The sequence below is a fragment of the Sphaerodactylus townsendi genome, linkage group LG11 (genome assembly GCF_021028975.2).
Source record: "Sphaerodactylus townsendi isolate TG3544 linkage group LG11, MPM_Stown_v2.3, whole genome shotgun sequence".
Lineage (NCBI taxonomy): Eukaryota > Metazoa > Chordata > Lepidosauria > Squamata > Sphaerodactylidae > Sphaerodactylus > Sphaerodactylus townsendi.
In genome coordinates, this window is record NC_059435.1 from 65053641 (window position 1) to 65078166 (window position 24526).

Sequence of the window (24526 nt, forward strand, 5' to 3'; positions counted from 1 at the left end):
CCTTCTTTTCCGACCAGGTCCCGGGCATCTCCATCATCAGCCCAAAGGGGAGCTGAGTTTGCAAGCTGGCAGGCAGGCGAGGGGCGGGGGGGGGGGCTGCCGGTGATGTCAGAGCCGGGAGGCGGCGGTGATTGGATCTAATTAGGCTTTGCAGCAGCAAATAAGCGCGCCGCCTGCCCAGATTGGCCTCAAAGTGGCTGGCGGAGCCAAACAGCTGGCAGCGAGAGGTGCAGGGGAAGCAGCGAAGAACAACAACAACCCACCCAAAAACAAGAGCCAGAAAGTCCGGCAAAGCCGGTGCAGCCGCAGCCCTGCTCGAGCCAGGCGGGGCGGAGCGCGCGAGGGGCAGCTTTCCCCGGCAGGGGGACCAGAGTTCCCGGTCAGCTGGGTCCCCCCCAGCCCCGATTTGCCTCTACCTGTGCAAAGTCCAAGACGGGAGCTTTTTAAATGCGCTGAAGCCCAGGCGGGGCAGCTCTTCGCAACTGCAAGCCCCGCAGAGCTGGGGAAGGAAAGTCCGCAGCCGCCGGGCAGAAGAGCATCTCCCCCCCCCCCCCCCCGGCAGAGACTGTCCCCCTTCCTTCCGACCGCGGCTATGACTTCCGTGCTGGGGACCAGCAGAGCCTCGGGGGGTCCGAGCGGCCAACTGCGAGGCAAGTCCAAGCGGAGGAGGCGGAGGCGATGCAAGAGGAAAGGTAAGCGCCGCGGGGGGGGGGGGGTCTCTCTTTTTGGCCGGCTGGGGCGCCTCCTCGCCCCCCCCCCCTTGCTGTCTTTTGGCCGCCCTGCTTGGAGGCTGACTTGTTGGAGGGGCCCAAAAATATAAAGTGCGCCTTTGCGACTCTTTCCTCCCCGGGTTGTGACTCTTCCTGGCTCGGGTTGCGGACGGGCGTTTGCAGAAATTCCCCCGGGCAGGTGCGGATGGGGAGCCGGAGCGTGCCTTATAAAAGGGATCAGATTTTACTCTAGATGGCTCTAGAAAACCCACTGGGAAGGGAAGGGTAAAAAACGCACGCACCTTTTTTCTGGTCTTCCCATGTGCTGGGATCCAAATAACCCAGGTCCCACTGCACCTGGCAAGGAGCACAGGTGTTTCCTTTGACCCTGCATGACGGGAAGGGGGGGGGGGTAGCTGGAGCCATCCAAAAGAGCATGAAAGGCAGCCAGGATTTTAATACCACTTATCTCCATCCGATTTGCTGGTAGGCGCATACTTTTGCTGAGCCTGGCGTGCCACATGGCTCTTCGACTGTGCACAAACGAAGGTGCGCAGAGCATCGCTTCCTACCTGCCCGGATCCCAATCTCAGATGATATTTCCAAGGAGAAGATGTGGAGAGGGAAGCATCTTCCTGGCTGCCAGAAATGCAGGGGAGGGGAGATGTGAACCCTCCGGTGTGCTGACTGGCAGGTTGCGCATAGCAAGCTGGCACTTCTGCGCCTCGTGGTGAATAATTTCGCCCAGGTTTGTGATATTTAAAGTTTGGGAGTGCATTAGCGCCGCTCCAGTTCTCGGAGGCGACCAAAATTCTATAAATGGGAGAAGAGCAATTATCCTAATCCAAGAAGAGAAAGAGCGGAGCTTGTGAGTGTCATAGGAAGCTGAAAGTCTGCCAGGAGATGAAAGGTTCTCTCAAAGCTGCCCTGTTTTCTCATAAAGGAAGGATAAGATGTTGCAGGCAGATTGCTAATGCTTGTCTCCACTGTTGCTCTTAAGATACTCAGAATAGTTGAAAGTGGAGTAATTGACAAGTGCAAGGTAGAACTCTAGTTCGTGAAGGCAAATGCACTCAGCCGCCAAAGACTCCTGTCGGAGCAGTAAATTCCACCTCGTCTACACTTGTCATTGTTACAGAGGTCTTAGATAAGTTTCTGTCAGCTCACTCAATCACCTCGAGACTGATCTTTTTGTAGCTGTGATAAAAAACGTTTCTTTCCACCTCCGGATATTAAGCGTTTCCGATGGTTCGTGGCCTAAAATATCAATTGCACGCAGTGGCGTTTCTTAAATTCTGTTCTTTCAGATCCGGCATATGCTTGGCTGAATTTTTGGGGAACATTTAGGGGAGCTGCTCTGAGTGAGCCAAACCTTTCTTAAGTTGTGTTGCACATGTACTTTTCTTTCTTTTCAAGCATTCCACAGCAGTGAGTGACTTGTAGCCAAGTTAACCAACATGTGTATGGACAGGAATGGCAATACATCCATCACTGTTAAATATGTCATGTTAACATATTTGGCTGCCCTCTTTAAAAAAAAAGTCTTATTTTTTTATTCTATTTCAAAAGAAGCTTCTGCAAGTAATAATTGAAATGTCAATTAGGAGAAAAACCTAACGTAATTTTTAAAAATTTGTAGTAAATTGAACTCTGAAGTTTCACTGTTCCATTAAACCTCTCATATATTGTACTGAGCAAATTGGTGCTTAAATATTCAGGGATTATGGATTTTGCCTGTACTTCTGGGTATCCTGAGTGCCTGTATCAGTTTGATGTGCTTTCTAGGAATTTTAAAACATAATGTTATTCTGCACTTGGCTTTTGAAATGAATCAACAATGAATTTCAGCCCAAATTCCACTCTTGGAATGTTTTGCATGTAGATTTCACTGGGTAACTCTGTTTTTAAGCCTGTAAGTTTGAAAACTCTGTAATGAACATTCAGTCCATCTTTAATATTTCCTTCTGCCTGTCTGCAAGTGCTCTTGCAAGGAGAAAGGATTATTATTGGAAAGCATCAATGTGATTGTTTGGGGCAGCCGCCGTTGGGATTAAGTTATAGGTAGCTCCAAGCATCAATAACTATATGAGTGAACTATCAAACTTACTTCTTTGAAATAATTATATTCCAAAGTGCAAACTTCTGTGAACAGTTATTTGATTTTCTGCCTTTGGGAGTGTACTGGTTGCAAAGACTCCTTTGACAGTTTCTTTTTGGAGATGCACAGAACCATGCTTGTAAAAATATATCGTTTCTGTCTCTTGGCAATAAAAACTGCAACTTAAAAACACATTCTGAAGGTAACCTGTTGAATTTGCTAGTTTTATAATGGCATACAGCAGTATTGGAACAGACCCTGTTGTCACTGAAAGAGGTGGTATAATTTCATTTTTCAATTAAAAAGATGATTTGTTTAATGATAACCGTATACAAGGCAAGCAAGTACAGATAATTGGTTGCAAGAATGAATGAAGTTTTTAAGCATCCCTACAGGATAAAACACCAACTAAATTTTGCTGTTTTCCTCAGTGTTTTCTGATTGTATCAGAACACCATCTTTAAATGACTTGTAATTATTTCTATACTTACTGCACTCTAAGGTATATTATACTATTTATAGTAGATTTTGTCAATTACTCTTTTAATAAGTAAGCTATCTAGAATCCATTTTTTGAGATGTAAATGTCCACTTCTCACACACATACAAACAACATTTGCTGAGTCCATACTAAATTTAAGCCTGGCTTTGAAGGGTGTAAGAAAATGAAATATACAAACTAGTTGCTCGGATAACAAACGCTTGTGGATTACATACAGAAAACTGGACATTCCTTTTCAGTTGTCTAATGTAATGCTTTCATCTATCACATTGTAAAGGTGTGCTTGTATTTAATCAATAATGATTGACATGACTCTGAGGAGGCTGATGTCTGTCTGATTATATAGCTTGTTTTTTTGCCCTGTAGGATTTCTCCCTCTCAGTTTTATGTTTTAGTCTTGCAGCATACACCTCCGATGTATGGCTCTGTTTTGGTTTTTTTCCCCTTAAGCATTTTGTTAATAGGAATTGGCTGGCAAAGAGTTAAAGTGAAGTCATGTTTTATGAATAGCTAAAAATCAGGATATATTCAGAATTAAAGGATTTTGCTACAGCAGTTTTTTTTATTTCAGTGGCTAATTCAGAAATTTTGCCACGTGATGTGTACTGTCTACAGATATTTGATCATTGTTTTGTACTTGGGGCACGATCCAGCCAAATCTGAACCTAAACATCCGCTGATGTTTTGTTCTCTTATAATCAGTGGGAATTGAAAGTGCTTAACTTGAGTTGCTGGATCATGCTCTCACTAAAGATCTTACTGGGGGTTTTATGGTGACTCAAAGTGTGATTTTGAGCCTTCAAGAGATGCTAAAAATCAAAACATTAACAAATGTCTATATTGCACTGCAGGTGTGTGTTTCTGTACACCAGATTTTTAAACGCACAATTTGAAAGTAGGCCGCACTTCAAAAAGGAAATGCATATGGATTAGGGCATGTTGCTTGCTACCAATTTATCATAAGGCAAAAAAAAATGGCCTCCTGTTTAGAACTGTTGGTACGTAGTTGTCATTGAGGAATATATTTGCAATAACAGTCTGAAAAATAAACATCTTGTCCTCTAATTCAACATGAATGTTACTGTTTCTTAAAAGCTTCCTTAAATAAGTTCCAGTATAAAAAATGGTTGTTTTGTGATGTTTTGTATAATTGTACTAGTTCCTTTGTAGTTCCTATTTTAATGCCTATGTATTACATATGTTAGCATTAGTAAAATGGATTCACAGACTTGAAAGAATTTGCTCTTTAATATGTACTAGCTTTTAAAAACATAACCAGGTTTTATTTTTATGTTGAATTCGCCCCTCTATCCCAAAGTAATAATCCAGACAACTAGAATAAGAGAGGCAGCCTGAAATTCAGTTTGTACAAAATAGAACGAAACCCATTTAAAGACCAATTTAAAAGACAATGTGATTATTTTGGGGACGAAAACACTTGAAGATGATGGAATCTTCATGCGCAGGTGTTGAGAAACTTTCAGCTACTGGTAAAATGTACCAAAGCAAAGAAAGTAATTCTTGAAAATATGGAGGTTGGAATTTTTCCTTGCTTTCTTATTTAGTACTTCACAATAGCAATTAAAATGACTAATTGTTTGGAGGGAGGGGGTCCTCCATTGTTAGACTAGATCTGAGGTGGTGAGAAGTAAACAAAAAGTGGAATGTTGCATTATGGAAGAGAAAGAGGAGCAGGTGTAAAATACGTGTCTTGAGAAATGAGATTATAATATAATGGCAGTTTCCATGAAGACTAATGAAATTTCAAGACAGTGTTAAATATGACACTGTTGAGCTTGCGTGGATTTCCATTGTCCTGTAATACCAAGGAAACAAATGTGTATTTTCCATCTTGAGCTGAATTCAGGGACAAACGTTCCCTCCTACAACAGGCTCCTGGCTCGATTCAGACCGTGCTTTGGTTATCTTGCTTCCCTCCCCCCCCCTGCCCCGGCTGCTTGTGGAGAAAGATTGGATTTGGTGATAAAATGAAAATTGATTAAAACTTTACATCTAGCATCTTATTTTGAGCATCTTTTAACCCGCCATCCCCATCCTATGATTTTACCTCTGATTTCTAGTCACCTGTAGTAATGGCAGTAATTTGAGATTGTATCAAAAGCATTAGCTGCAATGGCTGAACTTAAATTTAGAATGAGGGGGAGAAAATATAGAACTCATAACTATGTATCTACACGGTGGTGAAGTATTACATAAATAACAGAGCTGCCTCTTTCTAGCAAAAAATGTCTAAATGGGGAAAGCTGGATGGGATGTAGGAGAGCAGTGAAATGAATCATTCTACTATTAGCAAAATATATATTTGGCCTTCAGGTTAAAATGTGTATTTAAAGGAATGAATTGCATATTTGATTACTTGTACAGTTCTACCTGCCAAATTGTATTAATTTGATTCCCAATAAAAAGGTGTTCACACTTAACAGGTTTAGGGTGGTGTGCTCCTCTTTTATTTTGCATGCCTTTTAAAAAGTGCTTGGAGACCAGTAACAGTCTGGCTTTTAAATTTTGTCCTCCTTCCCTTCTTAGATCACCTGAAATCTCCCCCCCCCCCACACACACACACATATACCCTTGTCCTAGCTACTCACACGTAGAGCATATTTTAATTGAGATGAATGAAGTATTTTAAGGACCTGATGCTGGATTGTCTGAGCTGGTACTGACACGTGTGAAACCGTACATTGTTGAAAATGAGAGGCTGTATGAAAATGCCCAACGAAAGATCAAAGCCATATTAAGGGGGGGGGGCTGTGGGTTTTCTTACCCGTATTTCCTTTTTTTACAGCTGCATGTAATTTTTATGAGAAAAGTGGTTAGTAAATGGTAATATTTAGAACAGTACAGTCTTTTCCTATTAACTCTTTATGAGATTGCATTACAAAGAAGTGTTACCCATTAGCAGCACAATGGATAGAACAACAACATACCCCTGACAAAACAGAAATGAACTACTGGATTGAGAAAATACATCCTATAAAAATCTCTTTTAACAGTGGAGGAGTCCTCCCATTTCCCCCCTAAATTCCCATCCAATGGCCTTTTCTGTCACTCAAAGCAGCTTTAAACGTTTGTAGTGTGTATTTGCAAAATAAGAGAATAACTGTGTTCAAGAGTAAAGAAAAATACTTTAACCAGACGAAATATCCCTTGCCAGACAGACTTAATTATTGTGAGTAGCAATGAAGTTTTAATTCAGTCCCTTGTTTATAAAGATATAATAACTCCACCGTCTCCACAGCTTTTTACAAGCTTGTTGTGTTTGTAAGAGATGAGTTATCTGGATAGAAAGAGTCTTGATACGCATTGGCAGATCCATCATTCTAAAAGGACCCGCGACGATCTTGCTGTGTTCTTCTGTAAAGTCTCTAGTTCCCATTCAAGTTGCACGATTTCTGATATAGAAAATACACGGATTGTATTCCTCCTTTATCTCACCTTTTCCCGCTGGCCCTCTTTGTTTAAAATTCTAACAACCTAGCAGGTCTTGCAAGAAGCAAGTTGCAGTGATGGATGAAACATAGCAATTTGCTCATTTCTCAGTAGCTTGTGATCGTGTTCGTTATTCTCCCGGATAATATGCATTTAGTATGAATGTGTCAAGTAATTTTGAGAGCTTATGTTTGGTTTCTTAATGTCGCTCGGGTGAAGAGAAGGCTTTCTGGGTTTTCTTATTTGTGTGCTTGTTTTGATATACATGTGTAAAATTGCATTGTTGAAGCCTAAATTAATACAGTCATTGCTCAGGATGAGGAAAAGCAACTTAACTGAAGGAGTATCGTAGGAAATTTGCAGCCTTGGTTAGAAAAGTAGCTGAATGTTAGCTCATAGGAGACCTGAATGAAAAATTATGTTGAATACTCTCAAAGAGTGATTTGTTAATAGGTTGGTTTGCCCTTGTTAGAGGATGCCCTTCTGTTAAAGCGGCTAAAGAAATAAAGGGGATGAAAATGGTGTGCCTTGTATTCTTGGGAAAAGTGCACCTTATGACATTGTAGGTAGGTTCACAAACAGTGAGGATCTACAGAGCAGGTGAATTGGGGGTGGGAGGTCAGAAGAACAAAAGAATAGTCACCAGTGCTGGGGAACAAAGGACCAACTCCAGTGCTCCATGAGGCTCTGGGGTCCGGAAATAGCTGGGGCCACCCTGTTCAGGATTGGTGACAATTCCGGCAGTGAAGAGAATGCTGCAGCCACTTGGCTGGAGCAAAAGATGATACAATTAACTGTTTTCTATTTCCTGCTGGCTCTGAACTGAAGGGATGGGATGCACAGGCATTAGCGTAGGTAGGAGTTATTGGTGAGGATAATGAGAAACTTGTTTACTGATAACATAGTACCTTGTGCAGTCCAAGCCACAGCAGCACGGTGGAATAAATACATAGGATGTGGCGCACCAACGGTCATGTATCAAGCTCAAGGTCATGGCAAGGGCATTATAGCTGTTCTGAGTTAACCCAGGATGTTACTGGGCTCAAAGAGATGTTCTTGCTGAGTGTAGTTTTGAGGTTTTGCCCAAAGCTAACGTGAGACAAGGTAGACACGGTAGGTGGAGCTGGGGATGGTCTATCTACGTGGCACCCTAAAGCCTTTTTGGGCGTTACTGAGCGTGATGCTGCGCTGCTGACCTAAGAGACAGCAGGGAGGGTTTTCTGAGTGGAATTGCAACTGATGTGCTGTGATAGGGACAGTGATGCTGTCTCAGCTGCTTGTGATGATGCAATGGCCGTGTTATCCTGTTTCAGCTTAGCATATCTAGAAGAGAGTAATATTTGCGCCTAAAAACCCTCATATTTTGTGCCAGGAGTGTCTGCCTACAAAGAACCTTCCTGTATAAACAGATCATCATTATTGTTTTCCAGGGTCTTTTTGCACTTTACTGTCAGGTGGTTACAGTTGAACAGGCAAGGGCAAAGTACTCCCAGGTGAGGAAACTGGCAGCTGATTGCATTTCTTAGAAAGTGGTCAAGGCTGGTAGGATCTGAGAATACACAGTTAATTCCAGACATTCAAGTTTTCTTTGGACTTTTGTTTCTCGACTACCAGGACAAACCGCTTTTGGGGGGGAATGCAAAGGAGTTGCAAGTTAAAAGGAGAGAGAAATCCCAAAGTGACAATGTAGACACAAACTATCCTCTGAAATACTGTAATTTTCCTATCTGGTGTGTGCTTTACTTTAGGGCTTCAGTGGGGGGGTTGTCCTCGTGGGTCTCCTCTTTCTACACAAGTAGGTGTAAAATGCAAGTTGAAATCTCATTCAGTTACATCCTCACCATCTTTCAACTGATGAAGTATGCTTTAGCCCAGGAAAGTTAATGCTACAGCAAATCTGTTGTTCTTTATGGTGTCATAAAGCTCCATTTTTGTGTTTGCTGCAACAGAGTAACATAGCTACCTACCTGGAATTTGCTTCCAATGCAGTAAAGTTGCAGTGACTGATCTGTGAGTTACTGACAAGTTATGTTAATACCTGTGTGTAGACTTGAAAATGGTGGCACAATGTGTCAGACATCTTTTGCGGCTACGGCTCTTCTTTTCCATAAGGAGCACTAACCTAACCTTCAATTCTAAATTAACAAATAAAATGTGAAGCTAAACAGGTTTGATACAGAGGGCTTGGGAGAGAGTGTGAGTTATACGATGATCAGTCTCAAGCTGCAGACTATACAAATATAAAATCTGTGTTTCTTAGCAGAGGAAGTTTTTCATAATTATTAGCAGTGTCTCTGCAAGCATAAATGCAGCAATAGCTTCAGATAATCAGAGGAATGAAGAAGTTTCCTGGGAAAGAGAACGGAGTGGGTCGGATTGCCGAGTTCTATTTTCTGAGACATTGCAAAACAGTAATGGGGCATTATGCACTTTACGTGGCCAAGCCATTCGAGGCAGAGTTGCACCCTTCTAAACCCATTAATTCAATTAGACTTAGAAGGATGTAGCTATTTAAGATGTTGCCATTGATATTTAAACTGTAGAATCCTCCACCCCTGTGTTTTAGACATGAACCTGAGTCAAGACACCTCTCTGAATGATGCTTTAAGGCTACGTAAGGTGAATGTTCTGTTCAAGTGAATAGAAGCAGACAGACTCACTGAGATTATTTTCTGAGCGAGGCACTAATCACTGTCAGATACAGTGACTAAAGTCATAGCTGTACAATGCAGTTGCCTTCATAAACCATGGTTGGGTGATCTTGTTGAACGGGTTGGTATTGGACCTTCAAATCAAAGTGAGCACAGCTGTAAAGAAGAACAGAAAACTCAGTCCATTTCGTTTCCACTTTGGGCTAATTTTGTCTTTTAGTCATTGTCTGAAAGCTTTAGCATATGACATAAATACACAGTTGACATGTATTGCAATAAATGCCCCGACTACCATGGGTATCATCTGTTGTGAACATCTTCTATGGAAGACCTACTAAATGTTGAAAAAGCATAGCCACAGCAAGGTTTCTGTGGTTTCTAGAGGTCTCAAATAACAGAAATTAAAACTTGTCCATACTTCTTTGCAGTTTAAGTGTGGACTGTAAAATACGTTAAGTCGATGTGGTATGCTACTTAGGTTATCTAGTTCATGTTCCCACTCTGCCATAAAGTCCACTGGGTGACCTTGAGACGTTCATCCACTTTATCCTATTTTGTAGGGTTACTGTGAAAGCATAATGTGGGGAACGTGGATGGTTCGCGGCCATAAGCTAATCAGAGAATGGGTAGCATAAGAAAAAAAGAATGCATGTTGAAATATGGGTTGTAAAAAATTGAAATTGCATAAGGACAGTGGCAAGTTGGAAACAGGAAGAGCTGAAAGTAAAGTAGTTCAAGAACCTAATTATGTGGCGCTCACTGATATAGATGTTGCTACTATTCCCCCCCCCCCCGTATCCCCACTCCCCACCCCGCCAGTCATTACCAGCTCTTTGAATGGTTAGATTTATATGAATGGTAACTTAGAAGCCAGAGAGGGATTGGAAACATTAGAGGTCTCCATTGTTAAGCAGAGCAGACAGTAATTAGATTGCACCTTCGCGCTTGCTGTTTACATCTTAAGTTTAAAGGGGAAAGCAGGAATAGATGTTCCCTAATGTCATTGACAGAAGATTTCCCTCCAGCTACAAACTGCTACACCAGACATATTGATTGATCTGTGTGGTACCATTTATTTATGCTAAGCATCTGATATTTGTTTCTGCAGTCTGGTCTTTCAAAACCATGATAATATTTGAAACATTGGCATCCCCTGCATGGTTTTAAAGCCACAAGCTATCCAGGCGACTTAATTTATCTTGGTCTCAACTGTTTGCAAAAGCAAACGCTGCTTGTTCAGTGCATAGGATGAGCACATTTTTTCGCTTAAAAAAAAGACAAACGAGGCAAAGATCTTTAGAGTCTTGGTTGTGATTGTCTCCTTCTTTGGAAAACCAGCTTTGCACCCTCCCATGAATATAGGCAAGGTCAGATGCATGTATCATGAGAAAAGAATGATGTTGGCATTTCCCTGGTATGTGTTGGATCACATCATTTCTGTAGCAATTTCAGTGAAGACTTCACAGTGAAGGCTGCTTCACTGCTCTTTCTCAAGAGTTTATCTTAACACCAAACAGGTTTCAGGTTTTCCAGGACTTTTCTTCAGACTGAATGTTAAATAAAGGTGTGGGGTGCCTCATGACTCTGCAGATTCAGGAAGCAGAAGTCCTGCAGATTCAGGAAGCACTGGAGCTCAGGACAGAGTTGGAATTGTGCATTCTGAACCTAGAGGGAAAATGAGAACAATTATAAATTGTTATGTAAAGGAACACCGAATTTCTTCTAGTGGTATATATGTTTAAAGAGGCATCATGCATGATCCATTGTCCTCTTTGACTCTCAACTCCTGAGTAGTACAGCTGTCATAACAATTTTTGTAATGATGGCTTGCCCCTCCCAGGAGTCTTGGGTTTCAGTTGCTGGAGTATCCCTGTGCATGACCTTATCTGGCCTAGTAGGCAGACCCAGGCAAGTTTCATGTCTCCACAAGACAACTGCCCCACAAAAGATATAAAACTTGTGGAAATTTGGAAGACACACACACATTTTTAAAAGCTTTTTTTTTTCCAGAGGGACGAAGAGAAATCTCGAGGAAATGCCTTAGTTTTTCTCATACAAAATTGCAAATAGACAAAACACTTGAAAGCTGAAAACTATCACGACCTATGCTACTTTAGCACATGAATCTGAATTTTGCCCATCAGAGCAGTAGAAGAAAAAGCAGAAAATTTTAAAAAGCAAATTTAAGCACAAATAATACTTGGACGGAAACAGTCTCCCACCAATGAGACTACTAGCATTTTTGGATGTTAGTGTTTTCAGTGCTAGCTTATCAGACCTTTAAAGTAATGTGTTAACATGTTGTTGCCAGCATAGTTAATATTTAAATAATACATGTATCTTTGCAAATATATTGCATGTGGCAGAGTCTGCAGTGATGATCAAGGTCACCTTGGCACCTGCTATACCTTTTCTGTTGCCCATCAGGTGTGTTTAGGAGGTTTTTGGGGCCAGGCAGGGGCATACAGGGTCCAAATGGCGCCCAGAAACCAAAAACCTTCCAGGTGCCCCCCACCATGGAATCCCGCTTACTCGCACAGTGTCTCATCCCCCTCATTCATTCACCCTTTCCTTTCCCCTCAGGCTCTGATGCTCGGCTTCAGGGAAGCTGCCACTCAGGCAGCCTGTCTCTATGACTTACTTAAAAGGGCAATGCTCCTAAGATTGCTTAAGCCCCACTGGGGCCAGGTAGGGCTTTTGCCCAGCAAGGTTTCTAACTGACTATTGGAGATTTCATTAGCTGTGCACATTTTTTTTTTGCATAGTGCTTTGGCAGCAGCTACCTCCACAGCACTGAAGTTACTGAAGTTAAGCTGTGGCTATCATTTTGTGGCTTCCATTATGTGGCAGCCATTTGGTCACTGTGCTCATTTTGCAACATCAGAATCAGAATACCAAATGTGACTGCAGACTCAGAAAGGTTGGGGACCCCTGGTCTACAGCATACATAGGAATGATCGTTATTCAATTTATTTACTGTGTTCACCATAGTTGGCCTTTTTAGTTACGATTCACAGCAGGTTATGCAGAAAGTCAATGTAAACAATAATATCCAATAGATTGTTAGGCATTTCCAAGCTACGCATTTTGAATTACTAAAACCTTGAAAGACGTTTGGTTTGGAAAATTTTGAAAAAGCGTTTCACTCACTCTAGACCAGCCATTCTCAACCAGGGTTCCTGGGGTGCCGTGAGCATGTCCCAGGGGTACTGCGGCAACACTACCGCCCCCCTCATTTTTGTGGTGTCTCCCACCGGCGCCAGCAGGGACATGGAGCTGGCCCATGGGGCAGGGCCTACCACAAGGTCAGCAGCCACCACCACCCCCAGTGCTACCCTTCACCCTAGGAGGGGAAGGTGGGGTGTGTGCAAGCAGGGGCAATGGGAGGGGAAGGTGGAGGGTGGCAGCAGGGGTACCGTGAGGTCAAGGTTACCCTGACCTCGAAAAGGTTGGGAAACACTGCTCTAGACAGTTTTTACCACGAACATCCCAAATTTCCAAGTTTTTTAAAAGTCTGTGCAAGGGGGTTTTCCAAGAATTTTCTGAGCCATCCCATCTCTGTGCCCCTGTCAGGTCAGGCTTTTCTGGAATACACAGCGTGAGCTGAGTAGCTGACCATACAGGAAGAAGCCCCAGAAGTCCCAATCCTAAGTAAAGCTACATCCTTCTGAGCCTTTTGTGAACTTACAAGGGTACAGCAGGTATAGTGGTTATGAATGTTGGAGCAATACTTGGAACACCCAGGTTTTGTTCCCCTCTCCTCCACAAACAACCGTGGGAGTTAGGTGAAGCTAAGATGGCGTGACTTGCCAAAGGCAACCCAGGCAGCTTCCACGGCATGAGTGAGGATTCCAATGTGGATCTCTGATTCTTGTCCGGCAGTCTATCCTCTACACCACACCTGTCACACCATTTTTCTAAATATGTTTCTTCCTCAGTGGGCTTATGACCCAACTGGCAGCAGTGGCGTAGGAGGTTAAGAGCTTGTGTATCTAATCTGGAGGAACCGGGTTTGATTCCCAGCTCTGCCACTTGAGCTGTGGAGGCTTAATTGGGGAATTCAGATTAGCCTGGGCACTCCCACACATGCCAGCTGGGTGACCTTGGGCTAATCACAGCTTCTCGGAGCTCTCTCAGCCCCACCTACCTCACCGGGTGTTTGTTGTGAGGGGGGGAGGGCAAGGAGATTGTAAGCCCCTTTGAGTCTCCTACAGGAGAGAAAGGGGGAATATAAATCCAAACTCTTCTTCTTATCATGAGTCATGGTGGTGTAGGGGCTAAGAGAGTTGGGCAAGTATCTGGGAGACCTGGGCTTGAATCTCTGTTTGTCCCATGGAAGCTCACTGGGTGACCTTGGGCCAATCATGCTCTTTCAGTCTAATTCACTTGACAGGATAAAATGGCGGAGAGGAGAATGATGTTCATTTCTTTGGTTCCCCATTGAGGAAAAAGGTGGGATACTGATGAATTAAATAATAAATGAAGTGTAAGGTTCCCATTATTAAGCTCTACTTTTCTCTTTTTAAGAATTGATTGCATTAGTGTCCAAGTACCAAGCCATCTAGCAGATATTTACAAGAAGAATTGGTTTGCTGATCTTTCAGGGGGAAAAATGTGTGTGTTTGTGGTGGTGGGGTGAAATGGCTTAATCTGTAGAGCTAATTTCCATTCTTGGCAGCACAAAATAAAAATCAGGAAGTAGTAATTTAGTGAGCCGTATGTAGTAGTGGCTTTTGTTTCATAATGAAAAATAATCTCACTGCAGAGGATAAATTATTTTGCCTCATTTGTTTAGACGCAAATCCTCCCAGGGCTTTGCAAAATGCTGACCTAAGGTACGTGTGGAAAGGGCACAGCAGAAGCTGCCTGAGTCTATTGCAGTTTTGTCTGCACAAAATATTCGCAAAAACCACAAGGCCTCTGAAACAGCTACTATCATCACAGTAGGTAGTTATTAAAACAAAGTCTTGCAAATCACCTTCCAACCCCCAACGCATGTATAATTCACATGGTATAATTGTCTTTGCTTGCAACTACTCTTCATCAGAACTGTTCTGACATTCTTGCCTGGTATTCTGATAAAACCCCAAGATCTTCCCTTTTTCCTTTTTATTTTTTGGGTATATGTGTAGGGAAACGCCATCCCTATTCTACAGGGGTCCCCAAACTTTTTAAACAGGGGGCCAGTTCACTGTCCCTCAGACTGTTGGAGGGCCAGACTAAAAAAAACTATGAACAAATTCCTATGCACAAATGATTGTGAAATGTTTGATTTCACCTTTCAGCCTTTCTGTCATGGTCTACTTTTAGAACAGTGACCAAAATATGTCAAGTGCAGGGTGGGCTCCAAATATTGTTGAGGAGGCTGCGGAATACCTTCCCCTGTAAAAACAAAAAGCAGAACTTTCCCAATGAAACATTCCATCTAACCCAGGATCAGGTATCTTCCTGGGTTCTTTCCTCCCTAGCAGCCAGCGAGCGATTCGCCAGCCTGGCTGATGCCAATGGGAGTGAGGCGGAACAGAAAGCCTGAGAGCAACACATGGAGTAGCCGAGAGGGAAGGGCGGAGCAGGCGTTGCCACATGTAAGGTTTCCAACTCTGGGTCAGAAAATTCATGGAGATTTGGGGGTGCCATCATGTAACTGCAATGAACAGCCGTTGGGGCCGGTTCCTCCTCTCCCTCGAGCCCCCACTGCACATGAATGGAGCCATCACCGCCATCCCTGGCGGGCCCGATAAATGCCTTCAGGGGGCCACATTTGGCCCCCGGGCCGTAGTTTGGGGACCCCTGCTATTCTATTAAGCCTGAAGGAAGAACAAAGAAAGACGATGACAACATGAACAAACTCTGGTTTGTTTGCAGTGAAAAGAAACCTGGCTAATTCCCAGGCTTGCACGTCTTCTCATCTCCCCTTCTGCAGTGTCAATATCAAGAAACTTCCTGGTTTAGAAAGTCTTCCGTCTAACTTTGTTCATTTGTTAGTTTTAATTTAGTTGACTTGTTGTGATGTCTGAAGTCAAGCACTTGAGCAAATCAGGTGTCTGGTTCTGGTGGGCTTTCCGGGCTGTGTCGTTGCTTGTCCATTCTGGTTTAGAATCCTACTTGCTGGGCAAGAACCAGGCCCAGTTTTAACATGCAGAATCTGAGAGCATCTTCGACAGTATTGAAAATAGCAAGGGAATTATGCATTGCCCCTGCAGGAAGTAGACTCACAGCAACTAGAACTTGCAAATCGTGGGGTAGGCAAATATAAAGACGTTATAACCAAAGTAGTCAAAGGTCGGAAGTTGCTTGCATCCAGAGGTGGGATCCAGCAGGTTCTCACCAGTTCCCGAGAGTGGGTTACTAATTATTTATGTGTGCCGAGAGGGGGTTACGAATTGGGTCTGCTTTTCCGTTAGAAATTCCATTAGGTCCAAAAATCATAAAGTCCTGTTGTTTCCTATGTGGCTGGTTAGCGAAGGTAGAAAACGGGATAATTCTCCCTGTTGGGCTGCTTAAAAAACATGTTTTAGTAATATGGTAAAGTTCCTTGTTCAAGGAAAGTATCCTTCTTTTGATTTCTAGAAACAAAATTAAGTATTTGGAAGTATTAAGTATTAGACAGGCAGTCAATTAGAGGAGAAGTAGTTGTTTCTGTTGGCAGTAGGCAATAGGACTTGCTATAATGGGTTTAAATTATGGACAGAAAGATACCAGCTGGAAATTAGGAACTTTTTTTTTACAGTAAGAGTTTTTTACAGTCACAGAGAAATTATTAATGCCCAGCCCTTGGAATGCCCGGCCACGCCCCCGTCGTGCCCCGCCCAGCCCCATTGGTGCTACGCCACTGTTTGAATCCCACCCCCATGGGAACCTGTTACTAAAATTTTTGGATCCCACCACTGCTTGCATCTCTTTCTGTCTGTAATGTTAAAAGCCATCTTTGACACACATGCCTGGCGAATCTCCTGGAAGCAGAATCCACTGACTTCTGCCTCTCACTTTCTCTTGGCTTTTCAAGCCGCGTGAACCTGTCACTCCGGTTCTTTCCAGCCACTTGCCCAGATACCTCTTAAGAAGGCCATGAATAAGGAAAAGCACTTTGTGGATGATGGGTCACTGGAGCCAGAATTTGGCTACCCTTTGTCGTTGGTGTGCTATCAGTAAACGTGGTACTTTGCAGAACGATATAAGAAAAAAAAAGACAGGTTGATCTTAAAATTCAGCAGTGGGGAAGGCAAGCGGTCAGGAGGAGAAAATCGGAAATGGGAACCAAGTTGATTGGGGTGAATAATACTTAGAACTTTTTGGATGTCCAGCAGAGGAGCATGTGTATAAATGTGCTTTTTTTTTTTTTGGTTAAGGACTCACTTTCAGTGGCTTTGTGTACGTTCAATTTCCCTTTCTGTAAAGAGGTAAAATTAATTGCATAGGGATTGTTAGTCATGGGCCTGACAAAGGGGGCTTTAACTCATGAAAGCTTATACCCCCCAAATCTTGTTTTTAAATTTATTTTATTAAATTTCTCTAACAGCCCCTTCCCTTCTGGGCTCAGGGTGGTTCACAACAAATTATAAAAACAACATAGTATAAAATAAGCTATAAAATTATAGAACAATGCATTCAGTTTAGAAGAACAGTTTGGACTTATCCCCTGTCTTTCTCTCCTATAAGGAAACTCAAAGGGGCTTACAATGTCCTTTCCCTTCCTCTCCCCACAAAAAGACACCTTGTTAGGTAGGTGGGGCTGAGAGAGTTCCAAAGAACTGTGAGTAGCCCATGGTGACCCAGCAAAAATGTAGGAGTAGGGAAACAAATCTGGTTCACCAGATAAGAGTCCACTGCTCAGGTGGAGGGTAGATAATCAAACCTGGTTCTCCGGATTATAGTCCACCTGCTCTTAACCACTACATCCTGAACAACTAAGATGGCAAACCTTCCCTTTCCATTGAGCTCACCAAGACTATAAAAAATAGGGGGAGGGTGGAAAAATATCACCTAATAGAGGGCATTTCCCCACTCTTCATGATCCCCCCATACCGCGCGCTGCTCTCAGCGCGCGGCATCCCTGGCGCGCTCCCAGGCGTCCCCGCGACCCCACACTCTGCGTGGGGTCATCAAAAGGCGCAGTTTACAAGAGCACCAGGGATGCCGCACACTGAGGGGGCGTGATAACAGCAGCATCGGGGCGGCTACGCTGTCACCGCCCCTGTCGTGGGGAGTGCCGGGGGACCCCCGCTACTTGAGGAGAGTAGCGCGGGGCTTAAGGTAAGTGGGGGAAGGTCCAGAGAGAGTGGGGGTGGTGGGGGGAGGGGAGGGGAGGGGAGGGGAGGCCAAAGATTATAAGTATTGCTGCCACAAGCATATGCCTGGTGGCTCAACTCTGTTTTACGGGCTGTGTGGAAGTGAATTAGATTCCATAGGCCCTGCTCTCATCAGACAAAGCACTCCACCAGGCTGGGGGTTGAGCCAAAAAGACTCTGGCCCTGGTTGAGGCCAGCTGGACTTCCCTTGGGTCACTGATCAGAAGTAAATTATTACTCAATTACTAGAGTGTCTTCAGGGGATGTAACAGGAGAGGCAATCTTGTAGGTACTTTGGTCCCAGACTTTTTTAGGGCTTTGTACATCAGTACTAGAACCCTGAATCCACCTGGAGCCAGTGCAGCTGGAGGAACACAGGTTGGATGTGTCAGAACCACAGGGGTGTAGAAAAATTTGTATCTGTTCAGCAGTATCTGAACAGTAAAGCTCAGAAGCGTGGGTTAAGTAAGGGTGTGATTGTGAACCCCGAAAGAAAGCCTCTTGCTTTTGATGATTTGATTTCCAACATTCGACACCACTTATGTTCTCAGCTACAATAGCCAGCCAGCCATCCTCATAAAGGTACATTTACAAATATTAGCTTCCATGAACTTTACTTCTGCTCCTCCTTGTATTCAACAGGCAGTGTTTTCCTAGTGAAGGTTGACTACAGTGGAAAATGTTATGGATTAAGAAAGCTGGAAAGTTTCCTATATGTATAAATACACAAATTCTCTTCTTTTGATGTTAGTGATGCCAACCGAAATACAAAGAGTTGATTCCAAAAGGGCACATGCCCTTGCAACCCAAAACAGCAGAAGGAGAGATTAATACTAGGGTTTCTGCCTTGAGTTTCAGAGGGAGACCTGCAAAATATTTTGGTTGCACATTGAGACAGTTTAGTGCATTTTTCCAGCACTGTCTCCTTGAAAATTTACTCCCAATAATGTAGATTAAGGTATAAATTGCATTTGAGCCACCTTAATGCATATTCATCAGATGAAAGCTTAGACAATTATTCTGATAGTTTATCTGCCAGATGTCTGTTTTATGATTTAGCAGACACTTGATTTGACAGAATAATCCCTGGCAATTTTTTTTCTGGGTTTACATACTTATTTTCTGAGAGGGACCTATTGTATGAAGAAAAAACGAGACAGCAAGCATGTCTGAGGATGATTGCATTCTGTTTGTTAATATTGTTTTGCTTTTTATCACGTTTTAAAACCTTGGGAAAACTTATCATGAGGGCAAAATAATGTCTCCCAGGGTGAACAGTGAACCCCCTACCTAAAGAAGAAGAGGAGTTTGGATTTATACCCCACCTTTCTCTCCTGTAAGGAGACTCAAGGTGACTTACAAGCTCCTTTCCCTTCCTCTCCCCACAACAGACACCTTGTGAGGTAGGTGGGGCTGAGAGAGTTCCGAAGAACTGTGACTAGCCCAAGGTCACCCAGCAGGAATGTAGGAGTGTGGAAACACATCTGGGTCACCAGATAAGCTTCTGCCACTCAGGTGGAGAATTGAAGAAATCACACCTACCTACAGTCCAGATGAAAAAAAAACCTAGCTTTAGTAGGGCACAGTCTTGTTTCTAAAGAGGTGTTTTATCACGTTTCTTTCCCTAAATAGCGGAAGAAGTGGAAGGGATGTTAAGTTTTCACACCTGTTACTTCATGTTAGGTTTGATGAGAACTCTGATTATGCATCAAGAAATATGCATTGTGGTTTGTAGCAAAGCAGGCATTTGGATAACAGACTCTCAGGCTGAGTGAACACTTGAATGGAAAGGAGAGCGCGAGCATCAGTGTCTCCGTTAGTTGGGTTTGAAAACTGCAAGTGCAAAGAGAAAGATGCTGTTTGCAACAACGAATGCAAAAAAAAAAAGCAGCACCACTGTAAGCAAAGAAATGATTTACTGAAAAGCTGGAAGAGATTTCCGAGAATATCCAATGTGTTTTTCTCTTGGGAAATTTGCTCGTTAGGCATCTCCCCAATACACGGTTTTTGTGCTTTAAAAAAGAGTTGGAGAATTCAGTTAAAAAGAGTTAAAAACAGTAGTCAGCCCTCCGCCTATTTCTGAAATGGAATAGTCCAGGAAGTGTTTGGCTACCTACTCTTATTGTTCAGGTGAAGGTAATCTAGCCCATAATGACAGTGATCTCTGCATGGCAAAGGCGATTGGGTCTAATACGCTAAACAGAGAGCCGGCCTAGTGTACAGTGGTGGACTCTATAATCTGGAGAATTGGGTTTGATTCCCCACTCCTCCGCATGCACAGCGGCCTCTTCTCTGGATTTGTTTCCCTGCCCCTCCACATGAAGCCTGCTGGGTGACCTTGGGGCAGTTCTCTCCGAACTCTCTCAGCCCCACCTACCTCACAAGGTGTCTGCTGTAAGGAGAGGAAGGAAAGGAGTTTGCAAGATGGTTTGAGACTCCTTATGGTTGAGTAGTGTTGCATAAATCTAGGACTCAACAACAAGTAGCCTCTTATTCTATCCTCTTCTTCTTCTATGGGAAGTGAGAATTCCCATCTCTTTCATACCATGTGACAAGCTTGGAACGGAGAGGCTGGATTTAAGAACAATTGCCTGTCCCTTCTTTCTTTGGAACTTCCCTCTTTTCCTTCCATTCCTGCATTTTACTTGTGCCTCAAGTGTGAATTTCTTGTGCAGGTTCTGAAGTCCAGGAGGATGTTAGTTTACGATGACTTGTGGCAGTGGCGGTGGGGGGGGGGGGCATAAGAGGGCAGTCTCCCCTGTTTTTGCCCTTATGTCTTACTTGGTTCCCAATTCTTCCCAACTGAGGAAGACAGCCCTGCAACTCAGAAGCTTGGCAGTCTACCAAACATAACTGGTTGGCAATCATCTGTTATATACCTGATAATATCCATAGTAATGCAAACACACGTATTCTGGTAATGTGAACATTGCCTGACATTGTAGAATTCAATTAAAGTTTGGCCCTGGGCTGCAAAAGGAGCCCATTTGACGCGCTTTTTAATATTAGGAATTAATGTCTGAGGTTAGAATTTGGCTTGTAAGTGTTTTAATTATCTGCCACAGGCCTTTAATGCAAAGCCATCGTCAACTTTCCTTTTAAACATTCATGCTTTTTTTTTTCATTCTTAAGTAATTCCTTCAAACTACCTTTAGCCTCTAATGTGTCACCTCCCTCTTTTTCGCCTTCCTTTTAAAAATTCTTTTTACTCTGTTGTGTTAATTGACAGATTAATTAGCAATTTGAGGTGCAGTCTTCCCCTCCCCCCCCCCCATTCAAGCCATTTATAACCTTGGCAGAAAAGCTGAGATGGAAATTCAGCCCGGTAATTAATCTCCTCATATCTCACATTCTTCAGGAAAAGGATTTTTCCTCATCCCTTTTTTTTTAATCTGGCCATTCAAGAGGCTCATTCACAACAGCAGGTTCTCCTGAGGAGGAGGAGGAGGAGGAGAAGGAGAAGGAGAAGCTGGACTCTTCCTGCCGATCACTCAGCCACTTGAACGTTTTCGCTACCTACCGTGAGTAGTGATTCCAGGACAGATGCCAGAATGAACATCCAGCTCTTTTGCCAGCCTGACACATAACAGGTGTTGGCTCGCAGCAAGCCTTTGCATATTACCTGAACAGCAGGTGGAATCTGTGCTGGTGGAATCAGTGTTCCAAGATCCAGCGCCCCTCTCTTCACACCCTCAGTCGAGGTAATTGTCAGGGAGATCAAGGCTCTCTGAAGGTAATATTCCCACAGAAAAATTTAAGATCGGTAGAGAAAGGAGCTGACTTGTCAGTCTGCTGCAGTTTGAGTTGAACAGTTTCAAGAACAGCCTCGGCTGCAGAAGGAGACTCTGTAGTTGCTAAGAATGGCACACGTTTAAGGGACGGTTCACAGGACACTGTCTATGGATGAGCTCAACTCTTACTTTGCCCCTCGCTCACACCAAGGGCCAGTCAAAACTGACTTTCCTCTGGACTGTCCTTAGCCCACATAGCTATTTTGTGTTCTGGTTGTGGTGGGTTTTCCGGGCTGTGTGGCCATGGTCTGGTGGATCTATTCAGGCCAGCCGAAAGTGAGTGCAGACTGTGGCTGGCATCTCTAGAGGTGTATCTAGAGGACATAGTGTGTGTAGCTAGCTCTCCTCTGTGACACACCTCTGAAGATGCCAGCCACAGATGCAGGCAAAACGTTAGGAACAAGATCCACCAGACCATGGCCTCACAGTCGGGAAAACCCAACACAACCAGATGAATCCGGCCGTGAAAGCCTTCAACAGTATTTTGTTTTCTTTCATTTGAGGGCTAATAACAGCATGTGGGTGAATTTCATGAAACCACCTGGGGGCCAGGTTACGCCCCCTCTTACACACAGATCTGGGACGTTTCTGGCTACTGATAGTGTTGGGAAAACACAGGGAGAAGTTTGGGTGCTGTGTGGTTTCTGGGCTGTATGGCCGTGTTCTAGCAGCATTCTCTCCTGACGTTTCGCCTGCATCTGTGGCTGACATCTTCATTGCCTTCGACAATACAGGGAGAAGCTGTTCACAGTCCTTCTAGATTCTCGTGTAATATAAATGTATAAGAGTTCCCCAGAACTTATGCTGCAGTGGAAGTTGTACAAGTCACTAAATCGAGACAATATTACTTCCTTCATCAGAGCCCTCAGAAACGGGGGGAAAAAATCTGGAGCTGCCTCTGCTGAGTCACAAGACTCATTTTTTTCTTTTTTTAAACTACCACTGCATTTTGGGGTCTGTAGCAGTGGTGGGATCCAAAAATTTTAGGTTCCCATGGTGGTGGGATTCAAACTGTGGTGTAGCGCCAGTGGGGCTGGGCGGGGCATGACGGGGCGTGGCCGGGCATTCCGGGGGTGGGGCATTATGGGGCGGGGCTGTGGCAAGGACGCAGCCGCTGTGCCGGTCCTTGGGTGGGAAACGAATGCACGCAGGCGCAGGCTACCACGCACGCCGGTGCACCTCCTGCTAGACTGCTTCAAGTTCTGCGTGCTACTGCTGAGAGGAGGGGCGTAACTAAGGCAAAAATCACGTGGCAAAATCACCAATTAGTAACCCCTTCTCGGCACACACAAATAATTAGTAACCGACTCTCGGGAACCTGTGAGAACCTGCTGGATCCCACCTCTGGTCTGGATCCCACCTCTCTGTATTGTCTAATGGTATACTGTAAACTTCTAGGGGCAAGGACTACATCATTCTAATGGCTGATGGATCATCCTTCAGTAGCACTAATGTCCTAATTCCATTCGTCTATCCTCTTATGCCTACAACACCATTTAAATTAATTGGATGCTACGTTTTTAAATATTTCATCCTTCTCCCCAGACCCATAATATTACATTTTTGTGCTATTTTCTGTAGTCTAAACCATACAATTAAAATCCCAAAGTTTTCTTTTTCTGTAGCCTGAGAAGATGGATGGTCCTCAGCTTATCATGCAGATGTGTACCAGGTGTAGGGATGCGCTTTGTCCCTTTTTGGTCGGCTTCGACACTGTGCCAGCAGTCACAAGGGCACGCGCGATGCTCCTGTGATGCTGTGTCTGCTTGAGGACAAACTGGAATAAATATGAATCCAATATTTATTTCCTTGTTTCTTTTTATAGTACTTTAAGTCACTGTTTCAATCTCCTGCTTGGAGAGCCAATAAGATTTATCCGCCTAGGAAGAACAGGGTCCTCTCCAAATGTCCCATAATTTATGTAGCAATTACTGTTTACTTGCTACCAAAGCAAAACCACTTATGGATATGTCACAGCAAGGAATGGAAGCTTCTAATTCAACTTGAGACATTTCCACGGGGGACTGTGCAGGCTTTAAAAGGTTCATTTCGCTGAGAACTGCCTCTAAAGGCCTTCCCCTTGTTCTAGTTGGTGTCAGGCAAGAGACCCAAAAATGTCCCCTGCTTTGCACTTACATCCAACTCAGACTCTAAAACCACGTTTTCGTAATCTTTTTCTACGCAGTTGCGTCTTAGGATGCATACGGTGGTTTACTGGGGGAGGGCTGACTAGTGGATGACTTCTATTGATAGAGTGGGCTTGTTCAAAATGTCCCTCCTAACCTCCCTATAATTTCTAGTGGCCGGAGGATGCTTGGAGATCCTGGGTCACAGGGCAGCACAAAGGAAGTAGGCCAGAGTTTGTTCACTAGCAGAAGAAGAGTTTGGATTTATATCCCCCCTTTCTCTCCTGTAGGAGACTCAAAGGGGCTTACGAACTCCTTTCCCTTCCCCCCTCACAACAGACACCCTGTGAAGTAGGTGGGGCTGAGAGAGCTCAGAAGAACTGTGACTAGCCCAAGGTCACCCAGCTGGTGTGTGTGGGAGTGCACAGGCTAATCTGAATTCCCCAGATATACCTCCACGGCTCAAGCGGCGGACCTGGGAATCAAACCCGGTTCCTCCAGATTAGAATGCACCTGCTCTTAACCACTATGCCACTGTGCTCCATTCTCGGAGCTGCCCCCCCCCCCCAATACCTTTTTACGGACAGTCATGGATCCACACCTTGTTTTTACTGAGATTTATGTCAATCCGCACATTTGTGAAGTTAAATGAAGAAAAAAATAATGTCTGAAAGCCCTTTGTGGTGTTCCACGCTCAGCACCCTGGTTGTATTTATGGTTGTGAGAAGTTGGTCTCCTTGTTAAGTTTGCATTAGAGGGGAAGGCACCAAAAGAAGATGATTGATGAAGCTGAAGTCAGTGGGATTGAAGATGGCAGCGCCTTTGCTGTTCTGGGGTTTTGCCGCTCAACATTGTGACTTGGGGCAGATTATGACTGTTCTCCCAGCATTTTTTCCTCTCTAAAAACAAG

The 24526-nt window shown here is 43.8% G+C and overlaps 1 protein-coding gene across 2 annotated transcripts in view; it reads left to right on the forward strand.

Moving 5' to 3' along the window:
- The first annotated feature begins 211 nt into the window (after positions 1-211).
- Positions 212-24526, forward strand: part of ADARB2 (adenosine deaminase RNA specific B2 (inactive)) — a 444652-nt gene continuing 420337 nt past the window's right edge. For both annotated transcript variants that reach the window (XM_048510870.1, XM_048510871.1), the window contains exon 1: positions 212-692. In XM_048510870.1, coding sequence (XP_048366827.1) covers positions 593-692 — 100 coding nt within the window. In that variant the 5' untranslated portion in view covers positions 212-592. The remainder of the gene's footprint in view (positions 693-24526) is intronic.